Genomic DNA, 12,456 nt, shown 5'->3' on the forward strand with positions numbered 1-12,456 from the left:
AATGGTTTAACATAAATATGTCTGGAGTGTATGTTTGAAAGCATACACTCCATATATATGTATATGCATATATATATGCATGCCAGGTGGCCAGATTCCTGTGTATTATAATGGAAGAGGGATGGGAAACCAATGAGGGAGAAGATGAAAGGAGAAAACTTCAGAAGAGGCTGAAACCTAGAAACTCATTCTGCAGTTCCTTAGTTTGACCAAAAAGTTTCCTACTTCCTGCAGTGGGACAAGATGTAACAAATGAGTCCCTATGTGTGCCAAGCCAGCAGAGAGCAAGCCAAAGGCATCAGGTGTTTACCCAAGCTTTCCTCCTGCTTGCCTTTGAAACCTACCAGGTTCTAGGGTGAATTCCAGTCAGCAACTGATCCACACAGCAAGGGAAAAGACTGTTTGGGGAGCTCACTGTTACACAGAATTCCCTTCTTTGGAATACCTGTCTGGGCATCAAGCTCTGGTTCTTTCCTAGGCAATGCCATGCTCCCCGGGCAGTCACAAAGGGCAAGTCATATTCTTAGCACTTCCCTTTCTATGCTCTGAAGCTGCTTTCCTCAGTGACCATTCAAACGGAACTGTTCTGCTTCATTCTCCCAGGAAGATTGAATCTCTCATGATGCCAATTCCACCAAGTGAATAAAAGAGACCTATTTCTCATAGAATCATCCATGGGCAACTCACCTTCTTTCCAGCAGGGCCATGGCCATTGTCAAGTTCAATTTGTTACTAGCTTTACTTCTAAATTGAGTCATGTGACTCCAGACAGTGTGATAAACATCACCACTACTGTCTTGAGAGCTGTCTGCTCACGAGGATGTCCTGCACTGAGCCAGGCAGGCTGAGTTACCTTAGCAAGTTCAGATGGCTCCTCCTTCAGACAGTCTAGCCAGCTGGCTCAGTGGAAAGCACCTGCCTACAGAGAGGAAAGTCCAAACACAGCAGAAGCAACAGGTGTTCCCGAAGTGAAAACGTCGCTCTGTTTTGCTACTTTTTCTTTTATGTGCTAACATGCTTGGACAAGCCAAAATCAAAGAGCTGTGGTGCACTTTCACCAGCATCTCATGTGAAAGAGGCACTTTCTCACTTAGGCTCCAACAAATGAGGAATGCGCATATAAACTGATTTTTTAAACTACTTTTCTTTACAAACTATACCTGAATTAGTAAACCTTGTAAGCACAAACTTATATATCCAAGCATGCCTTTTTTTCTTTTTTTAATTTATTTTTTATTGTAATTAATAAAAGGGTTACATGATATTTGCCAGGTAGAAGGTGCATTAATTCACATATATTGATACCCTTTCACATGTCCAAGCATGCCTTTTATCCCCAAGGACAAGACAGGGAACACTAGAAAAGCTATTTGAAAACCACAACTGACAATTAAATCTGCTTAAAGCATACTGAAGAATCCTTTCCTTTTCAAGGCAGAAGTTTATTTGTAAAGAATGCAACCAAGACAGGAAGCCAACTTAATTTATAGAATAAGGGCACTTTAAATGGTTCTATGTTATGCTGATGGAAATTTAGGGGAGGATTTGGAGGATTTGAATAATATTTGGGTAACCACTCTCCCTGTACATCACCCTGATAATAAAATTAAATTTTAAAAAAATTTGAAAAGAATATTTGAGACAAAGAGAACCCCAGTTTGCCTGACCATATTTAAGAAAGTGTGATGATAAAATATTTAAGTAGAATATGTAAATTTACAAGTTTTCCATCCAGATAATTAAAATAATATATATAATGAATATGTGAGTATATGCTCCCTGTGAAAATCTCTCTTCTCCAATTTAGAAGCCACATAAGAGTAGCTCCTCGTATCTTGTAAAAGTGTATAGATCTTGGAAAAGGACTCAATTGTGCTAAGTGACAATAGCTAATGAGCAAAAGACCATGTTTTTTTCGGAGCATGCCTGGAATCCATCAGTTAGAAAGAGACACAGCAACAGGTCTACTGAAACCAGTTACAGATTTACTTCAACAGAATGTGCTCCCTTGCCTCTGAGAGAAGAGGACAGAGGCGATGAATATAACTTCCACCTGCTGAAGCTCGCTGCTTTTATTTTAAGCACGTCTTTATGCTGAAAAATGGACTGGTAGCAACTCAGAAGGGATGACGAAGCTGGTGGAAATGAAGAGGGAAGCAGCTGGAGCAAAGGCTGCACACCGCACTCCCTCCTTTGCCTTGCACAGGCTTTCAGCTCCAGACTCCATTAAAACGGAAGCAAGTGCGTTTCTAGTCACTCAGCTGACAAGTCTAAAGAACAACACAGGACCACACAGAAGTAACAACCTGATACAGAAGAAGAACCCACAGACTACTTGTGTGAGACTCACCATTGGAGATGCTTGCTTATTTTTCTTGTATGTGCACATTTAAAGACATAATTTGATATGTTCAGATATGCATGCATTTCAGAATGATTGACCAAAGACTTAATACGTCTGTCACTCACTGTGATAGAACTATGGTAAGAACATTTGCAATCTATGTCTCTCAGAAATTTTCAGCTAAAGGGTACACTACTATCAACCCTCATCACTGTACTGTACAATAGATCTTCAGAACATATTCTTCCTGTCTGAGATTTTTTTTATCCTGTGACCACCTCTTCTCATCCCCTCCACCCAGCTCTTGGTAAATACTCCTCTACTCTCTGCTTTTATGCATTCAGCCTTTTGAGTTTACAAATATAGTTGAGATCCAGCAGTATTCATCTTTCTGTGTTGTCTGATTTCATTTAACATAATGCCATCTAGGTTTGTTCACGATGTCGTAAAAGACATAGCTTTGAAGGTGCATATTGGAAAGCGAGGTAGACATATTGACTCAGAAAAGGAACTAGGAAGCTCCCAGAATCATCCATGTCAGTCAGGAGCCACTGGCACAGGACAAATTTCCCATAATGTCTGCTGGTGGACTTACCTGGTGGACTCCCATGTCCTGCTGCAGCTGTGGCGATGGCAAAAGCAGAAGCTGGTGAGACAGAGCAGTGGGCATTGTCAGCTACTTGTCCTGGTTAATGAAAGAGAAGGAAAGTGGAATGGTTAGGTACAAAGGTACACTCCATAATAAAAGCACTCATTTCACTCTCTACATTGGATTTGGGTGAAACATTTAGCTATATGCTCTATACTGTCCCTGGTAATAGGCAAACAAGTTGTTTATCAGCTCCATGTCCACACAAAACTTGCACATGGATACTTATAGTGGCATTATTCACTATAGCCAAAAAGTAGAAACAACCATTGTCTATCAATTGATAAAAAATAGACAATAGACAAACAAAAAAGAGAAAGAATAATATTCACCCAAAAGGGAATACAGAAGCCCATCATAAAAGGTGCCACATTGCATGATTTCCTTTACATTCAATGTCTAAATGAGTCCATTTAGAAAGTAGGCTCGTGGTTCAGAATTCAGGGAAGACAAGAATGTGGCATCTATGCTTATAGGTAAAGGATCTTGGAGGGCAGTGATGAAAATGTAACAGAGTTAAATAGTAGTTACGGCTGTCTAGCCTTGTGAATATATGAAATCTACTATGCTGAATACTTTAAAAGTCAGATTTTTTTAGCCAGTGCCAAGGGCTTATGTCTGTAATTCTAGCTGCTCAGATAATTGGGGTTTAAAAGAAACTTAGGCAGAGCCGGGAGTTTGGCCTAGTGATAAAAGTGCTTGCCTAGCATTGACAAAGACCTGGGTTCGATTCCTTGGTACCACATACATAGAAAAAAAAAGCCGGAAGTGGTGCTGAGGCTCAAGTGGTAGAGCTCTGGCCTTGAGAAAGCTCAAGGACAGTGTCAGGCCCTGAGCTTAAGCCCAGGACTAGCAAAAAAAAGAAACTTAGGCAGAAAAGCCCATGAGAATCCATCTCCAGAACAACCAAGAAAAATCTGGTTTAGAGGTATGGTTCAAGTGGTATAGTACCAGCAAGCAAGTCAAGAGAGATGATGAAGTCCTCTGTTCACACCCCAGTGCCAGAAAAAAAAAGGAAAGGAGAATCTTATGGTATGTGAATTGTTTTTCAAAATCAAATTTTTTAAAGATGTTGCATCATGTTATAAAGAATTTCCGTTTTCTCAAAAATCTTTAGGGTGTATCTCATTAGTATATCATTTATCTAAAGAACTTGGATTGAGTTTCCAGTACACGTAAAGAGACAATGAAGAGGCTTACATTAGACATGATTCTTCTAAAATCAGAAGGATACAACAAGCACCCTTAGTAGCCCTTTTCGTTCAGAGAATGCTTTGCACACAATATTTGGAAATGCTGGCCCCAATCTCACTTCCCCTGCCCCTTAGGCTCTCAGTTAAAACAGTTAAAATTCGGACCTAAGGGGTTTTTATTAGTTTGACCCCAAAATTATAGTCTTTAAGTAAATAAACAAGCAAAAAGTAAATAAGAATAAATATACAAGCAAAAAAGCTGTTCAATGTGCTCAAATACGAAAGCAGGTGGTAAATAGACAGACATACAGGCAAAACATTGGCTAAGCAGTGAGAAAGAAATATTGTGTCCTTTATTAGACACAGTATTTCGTCAATATTGCAATATTTTAGCACTGTTCATAGGAACACCTCCTGTGTTCCTACATCTACGTAGGAATTTGTCACTTGAGAAAAGATACAAAGGACTTCCAAATAATCCTTACATAAACTAAAATCTTTAAGTGCAATATGGAAACAGAATCTAAGGGCTCTAGTAATCGTTTTTTTTTTTTTAAGGAAGCCTAGCTCTCAAGAGTAGACTCTTGTCTCCATTGCCTTTGATCCTCTTCTAAGAGACAATAAACTCAAGAAAGTCCACTGTGGTCATAGTCAAATATCTAAGCCCTGCATGAACCCAGGCTCTATTTGGCTAATTCAATGGGAGTCCTATGGTTCTCCAGGAAAGCCAGGCTTGTCACCTTCCTTTACCAGAGCCAGCCAAATGGCAAAGTGCTCCCCAACTGACCAGGCACCTGAAGTGTAGTCTTGGTCGATATTAACCTTCTGGGACTTCAGCCCTTTGGCTGGCTCTGATAAATGCCAACAGCCTCTATGAAGTGGCTGAGACACAAATGACAAGACAATCTGGAGTTGTGAACTTTCTATGGGTTGACAAAATGCTTTACTTGAAGCATGAATAAGAGTAACCCAAATGCATTTCATTTGGGTTACTTGGGGTGAAATTCTTTTCATAATTGCAGAACTTTCTTTTCTGATTTGGAATAATTGCCTTGAGGAAAAATAATGTAGAGAATGATTCAAAATAACTATGGATACATTTATTAGAACATAAAGACAAAAAATGGGAAGATAAAACTGATTGTGTTTCCTCTATATGTGCTGTGTCTCAAGACAATTTAGGAGATCATACTTCCCAATTTGTATAGCCATGGACTAAGACAGGCCTTTATTCCATGTTCTTCTGCACCAAATGCAGTGCAATGCTCAAAGAGCCTGGCTGGTGATATATTCATATTTCTCTCATCATTTGTTTTTCTACTTCTTGTGTAATAGTATTTGAGGAGTAAAACAGTAAAAGGAAGATTTCAAAGCTAGCCATCACTCTCTTTCTGAATCCCTTTCTGACTTCTCACCTCCAGGCTGGCGGTAGCGAAGGTGCCGGGGAGTCGGGGGAGATCGGCAAGGTGAGTATTCGGTGGCTTCCACCCCTTCCACCCCTGCTCGATCCGTTGGTGTGGACTCCAGCACTGTGGCTGGAAAACAGCAGGGATGTTAACCACCAGCCTTAAATCCAAGCGCCAAGCGCTCCTCGTCAACCTCCTACCCAGCAATGCGAGTTTGTTAAGGACAAATAAGAGTCTTGGTAGTCTACATATTTAAAGATCTTCAATATGATGCCAAGTCCTACCTCACAGCAGAATACTGAAGAGACTAACTCTACATGTGATCTTCTCCATCTATGACTGGACTCTGTTGACGATGCTGAGCCTGGCTGACTTTAGCGGACCTTGGCTTGCTCCTTCTGTCCACTAAAACAGCAGGTGTTGAAAAGAACAGGGGTTCTGCAGCAACTGTGTGCCCTCAAGAACTCTTCTTTGACTTTTTCAGGGTCTCAAGAGAGGATCTTTCTCAGATTATCGGCGACACTGAGATCAAGATGAAGATGCTCCTATTGCTCTACTTGAGCTGCTGCCTTAGGGCAATTAACCTTTTAATGTGTTAATGGACTCTCATGTCAGAAGCTTTGCGGGGAGTGGGTTGGGGAGCTCTTCAGGGTCTGATCTCTTCAGGTCAGCTGCAGTGACCAAAATGCAAGTACTAACCAAATTTATATTAGTACTAGCTAATGATGAGACATTAGGACAGCACTGTCCGTTGTACTAATGTTCAAGTAATCCTTCAGTTCACTACTTGTACTAGCAATGCTCAGTGTCCCCTGGTGGGGACGATAGCATGGGACAGTACAGGCTTAGAGCATTTCCATCCTCTCATACAGTTTACATGGGTAACTCTGAGCTCCAACTACAGATAACAAGAAGCAGGAGGAGATCTGTTTTTAGGAATTGTTGAGTGGGTTCAACTACAGCCTTGTTGCTGCAGCTAACACCCATCTTTCTGGGATCATATGTTCATGGTCTAGGCCACTGGTTTATTCATCAAGTATAATTTTATGTATGCCTCTCCAAAGAAAAATATTCTTAAAAAGTTAATAAATAATTAAAAGCTAAAGGTCACTCCATTACCGTAGTGTGCTGAACAACTTCTCTTTTCATTCCATTCAAAATGTTACTCAACAAAATTTACAAAGTCTGTAATGGTTCTATATAAAACCACTTTTTACACTTGCTTGTTATTGGCTGCCTTAGAATATGGCTACACTTTCAATCTTCTGAGACTCAAAAGGGCTGGAGAAGGAAAATGGTTAGAAGCTTTCCTTGAATGACATAATTACAGTAAAACTGGCAATGATGCAAGATGCAGACAAAAAAAATCAGTGCTTAGCTGTTTTATTATTTTCTAAATAGCTCCTTCAAAAATCTGTAATGGAAGGCATCCGCTCTACAAGAGCAAGCTGAATATCAAATGCATGTCCTCCATCTAATTCAACCATTCATTCATTCATTCACACATCCGAGTCAAATGAAAAAATCTTAAGTCAGCAATATGGTAAACCCCAAAACCCTTCCCAATGAAAAAACTAGACAGGACCCTAATGTCCCCAGTGAGCAGGTGAGCAAAGAATTCTAGGCAAGCTACCAGGCACTTACAGGGAGAAGAAAGCATGCCAGCATGGTAAAGTGGAGGTGGCATTTCCTTCTGGTGTGTTCTCTTTCAATCAAGCCCTATGCAAACAGCTTTGCTGGCAGGAGGAGTGGGCAGATGTGGGCTCAAAACAAATGCTAAAACTGGGAGCATTTTCAGCCCACAGGCAGGCAATTTTCAAACTAAGAACACAGAAACAGATACTGGTGCTGTGGGCTGTGCAGACACAGTTAGGCAGCTGAGTTATGCAGCCATGAACACTGATGGGATAAAGGGCCCAGTATTGTGAGTGGTCCTTGAGTTCTTTCTTGCCTGCCGCTGTCTTGGTTTTCACTAAAAATTTATTACTGTAGGGAAACAGTCTGGCTATTAGGTTTTGTAAGAAAAAAAAAAGAAAGAAACACTTGGAATAGAAGAAGGAAGTGACTGCCAGGTCTTAGGAAGGGAAGCCACTAGCGACTGCTGGGTGAGCCTGGAACAAATGTGGAGACTAGGTTGAGGGGAAACAAATTGTATAATATTTCCCCATTAAAAATACCCATTGTAAGGTTCACACAAGGGATGCTTCCTAATTCTCACACTCCCTTCATTCCACCTGAAGTTCTCTGGCCAGAACACATTGCTAAACTGGCATTATCATGGCAACGACAGTAAAATTGGGCAACGATCACTAGCACTTTTCAAAGAGCATGCTCTGACACTGACTCCCTGGAGAGGAGAAGAGAGGAGAGGAGAGGAGAGGAGAGGAGAGGGAGGGAGAGAGAGAGAGAGGGAGGGAGAGAGAGAGAGAGAGAGAGAGAGAGAGAGAGAGAGAGAGAGAGAGAGAGAGAGAGAGAGAGACAGACAGACAGACAGACAGACAGACAGACAGACTGACTACAGACTTTTGGCCTTGGTATAGTTGTCGTGAACAAAACTTGGTATCACACAATCAGATTGGGTTGGGTGGCATTCTGAAGTGAAAAGCAGAAAATGCACAAACTCTTGGCATAGGATTCTTATTCAAGCTTGCCAACCGTTTTAACTGCTATTATTATGAGAAGCATGTGCAAACATCATTTACATTAGAGATGGATCAGCATCTCCTTTTCTCTGCCAACTTGAATTTTGAAGACTATATAGCAGAACAGCACTGTTGGCCTCCTCAGATACTGCATGCACACACATGCACACATACACTTGCAAATATACACATACACATGCATACACTAGAACACTGATCTTTTAAACATCAGAAGTATTCATCTATGACTTCCCTAGAGCTATTCACAACCAATATGATACACATACAAATGCACAATAAAAGAAAATACTAAGCCTATTATTCCTCTGTTTTATCTGTTCACAAAAATACCAGAGAACTGCCACTACCCTTGTCTTAATCCTAACCCTTTATTCACAGGGTCTTCTTTACCAAGTCTCAATAGCCAAAAAAGATGGACCTCTACAAGTAACATATTCCTAATTTTCAGTATAAATCACAAAACTGATTGCATTGCTATCTTTGTTATCTCAGGGTAGATGAAGGGAGGAAGACAGTGGAACATGTAGTCACACTTTCAAATGTATATTCAACAAAAACAAAAATTGTAGAGGAGTTGGTTCGAGAAGAAAGGGAGAGAATGGTAAAAGGGGTGACATCAATCAAGATGCACTGTACTCATAAATGGATTTGTTGAATGGTAACTACTTTGTACAGCTACTTAAAGATAATAAAAATATAATTTAAAAAGAAAAAGTTGTGAGGAGTCTAGGAGAATTGTTCACTAGCCTTACCCCTCTCCTAATATATCTTTTCTCCCTTGTTCTGCATTGCCCAGCTTCCTTATTATTTTATTTTTATTTATGGGTATATTATGTGTCCCTTTGAACTACACCTGAAACTTGTTTTGTCAGTTGTGGGGCTTGCACTCTGGGCTTGGGCACTGTCCCTGAGCTCTTCAGCTAAAGGCAAGTACTCTACCACTTGAGCCACAGTGCCACTTCCTACTTGAAACATTTTTAAGAATAAGATAGGGAATAAATATGTTGTTTTTATTTTAAAAAGGCCAAGTATAGTGGCATACACCTACAATTCTAGATACTTAGGAGGTAGTGATATAGATGACCATGGCTTTAAGCCAGCTCAGGAAAAAAGTTAAAAAGACTTCATCTCAACAACCCAAACTAGACAAGCTGATGACCAAACTGTAACCCTTCTTCCCTATCCAATGAATGAATGTAGAACATGTGATCACAGTGAGCCCTGGCCAGCTTGACTGAGAATCTCCTAAGAGTTATATATTTAGGTTGTCATAAAGGAATATATTTTGTTTTTACTTTTTTCTTACATAAAAAAGCAAATTCCAACTACTTAGAAGGGAGAGATCAATGTCATTCTGAACAAAAAAGTCTTTAGCAAGATTCTATCTCAACAAGCTAGATGGTACACATGTCCTTTAATCACTGGGAAACAAAGTGGAAGGGTAGTATTAAGCCAGACATAGGAAAAAAGAATAAACTATCTGAAAAACATCTAAGTTTAGAAGTTATGGGGATGTGTCTTAAATGACAAAGCACTTGCTTACCAAGTACAAGAACCCACTTGAAAGCATTTGCCTAGCAAGTTCAAATCCAATTATGCCCCCTAATTAATATCTATATCTTTTACTAGCCAAAGTAAAAATGCAACCTCTAGGAATAGAGGAGAAAAAATAAAGATTACCCCTTCACATGACGACTACAGGACATTAACACACAGACACAGACACAGACACAGACAGACAGACAGACAGACAGACAGACAGACACACACACACACACACACACACACACGCACACAAATCTAGTGAGCGTGTGGACTATTAGTGAGATGCAATGCTGTAATTCCTCTGTGAAAAAACAGTACAATATTCATCAAAAGAATTGAAAATAAAATGACCATATGACCAAGAAATCCCACTTGTGTAGCTCTTCCTCTCTCCCTCCTTCCCTTCCTCTCTCTCTTCCCTTACTCCCCCGCTCTTTCTCTGATTGAAATGGAGAATTCAGAGAACTATTTGCATTCTTATATTCACTGAAGCATTATTTACCATCACCAAGAGGTAGAAGTGACTGAAGTGTCCACTGAAGGATAAACACATGTTGAAAATATCTATACCCATAATGGAATATTCATGCCCGATTGCATGTTCTCACATGCTGAAATGTCAAGATACTTTGCTGATTGAAAAAATTCAGTCAGAAATAAAATAAAATATAAAGTCAGTCAGAAAAGATGGGTTCCATTTACATAGCCTTAATATAGTCAGACAACAATGATTGTTGGTTGGGGCTAGAGAGCAAGAAAAACAGTATTGTTTAATAGGCATTTGCAAGATGAAAATATATTGAAGATGTTGTTTTGAATATATTTAACTCCTGAGCTAGATTTTTTTGCCAGTCCTGGGCTTGAGCTCAGAGCCTGAGCATTGTCCTTGGGTTTTCTCAAGGCTAGAGCTCTACCACTTGAGCCTCAGCACCACTTCTGGCTTTTTTCTCTGTATGTGGTACTGAGGAATTGAACCTGGGTCTTTATGCATGCTAGGCACTCTAACACTAGGCCAAACTCCTGGCCTCTGAGCTAGTTATTTTTTTATTTTATTTATTTTTCTACAACAGGAACAGGAACTCAATTCCTTGTGGTGTGACTCATCATTCTTGTTCAGCTGGTGCTCTACCACTTGAGCCACTCTTCCAGCTTAGATTTTTGCTGACTAATTAGAGATGGGATCTTTTGAACTTTTCTACCATAGCTGCCTTTGAATGAGTTCATCCTCTGGGTCTCAGTTTTCTGAGTATCTAGGATTATAGGTATGAGCTCCTGGCATCTGGCCTACTGAGCTATCATAACTTAAAAATTATTATGGTAGTAAGAAGAACAAGAAGAAAAAGTGGAACAAAGGTGGGATAATCCTTGTTGTTTCACCCCTTAGTGAATTTAGAAATCCCTAGGAAGTGTGCTCAACCGGGCTGTTCCTGACTTCAACACAGGTCAAAAGCTCCCCTTCAGCAGCAGCTCTCCTAAACGTTACCTGTGGGGGTAACTCCAGCCCTTTGTTCATGCATCGTTCTCCTCAACCAGAACTCTCTCCTGCTCTCTCTTCTGCTCACATGCCAATTCTTGGCTTGTGCTTCTACTCATAGGTGTGATCTCCTCTGCTTTCCAGCTACCCCTCTGGTAACCATGTGTCCAGAGAGCTAGGTTTACATTATCTAGAGAGCCAGAGTAGAGGAGGAAAGTATGTCACCCTACTCACTGTGTGCCAGGGTTGTAGCTCTGGAGTATACAGAGCTCTGCCCTCAGAGATTCCTCCACTGACGCCTGAACAAAGCTGGGCATGGTTATGGCCATAGACCCGCTCCCTGCTACAGGAATGAACAAGCACAGCTTGAAGCCACTCAGATCTGACATTGAAGTGCTTGTTTCCTAAGCTCTCCTGTCTCCAAAAAAAAAACCACACACACACACACACACACACACACACACACACACACACACACACACACACACAAATCCAAACTCATCTCCAGATTCCTCACTCTTAGCCCAGTCAAACAGAGGAATGGAAAGACCTTCCCATGCCCTACAACTCTTCCCAGACATCCTAGGATGCTGGGCCCTGGGGAAGGACAAAGAGAGCTGTCTGTCACTCAGTCAGCACAAGCACTAGAGTGTTGGCTGGAGCCTCAGATCACTTGTCAGCTTCTGCACTGCCTTATTATGGGAAGAATCCATCAGCACTTCACTAAAGCTTGTTGCTCTAATGACTTTTTAATTATCTTCTCCCTTTCCTCCTCCTTAGTTGCTAACTTGTCAATTTAAAGAATTTCTAGTTTTAAAAAAGAATACTACTTTGGATGACAACCCCTCCAGTTAAAATTCCATCAAGTACTTTATGCAGTAAACTCACTGAAATGAACTGAAAGAGACAGCACAGAGAAGTTTCAAGAAGACAGAAAACAAAGCTTGAATTTTCATCTGAGTGATTAGTCTTAAAATTTGAACACTTCAGCTATTCAGGAAGCTGAAATCTGAGGATCATGATTCATAGCCAGCCCAGGCTCTCAATTCCATGAGACTCTCATCTCCAATTAACTACCAGAAAACCAGAAATGATGCTGTGGCTCAAGGGGTAGGGCAGTAGCCTTGAGATGAAGAGCTCAGGGACAATGCCCAGGCCTAGAGTTCAAGCCCCACAACTAAC

At 40.6% G+C, this 12,456-nt stretch overlaps 1 protein-coding gene across 4 annotated transcripts in view; it reads right to left on the reverse strand.

Moving 5' to 3' along the window:
- Window positions 1-12,456, reverse strand: part of Rasgrf2 (Ras protein specific guanine nucleotide releasing factor 2) — a 202,305-nt gene that overhangs the window by 63,828 nt on the left and 126,021 nt on the right. For 2 of the 4 annotated variants that reach the window (XM_090331691.1, XM_090331694.1), the window contains exons 16-17: window positions 5,602-5,721; window positions 2,940-3,029 (exon numbers count right to left, since the gene is read on the reverse strand). The exons of 1 other annotated variant lie outside the window; for it this stretch is intronic. In XM_090331691.1, the coding sequence (XP_090187817.1) occupies window positions 2,940-3,029; window positions 5,602-5,721 (210 nt within the window). The remainder of the gene's footprint in view (window positions 1-2,939; window positions 3,030-5,601; window positions 5,722-12,456) is intronic. One more of the 4 variants, XM_090331693.1, reaches the window with a different exon arrangement.

Source organism: Megascapheus bottae, chromosome 4 (genome assembly GCF_031878675.1).
Source record: "Megascapheus bottae isolate mThoBot1 chromosome 4, mThoBot2.hap1, whole genome shotgun sequence".
NCBI lineage: Eukaryota > Metazoa > Chordata > Mammalia > Rodentia > Geomyidae > Megascapheus > Megascapheus bottae.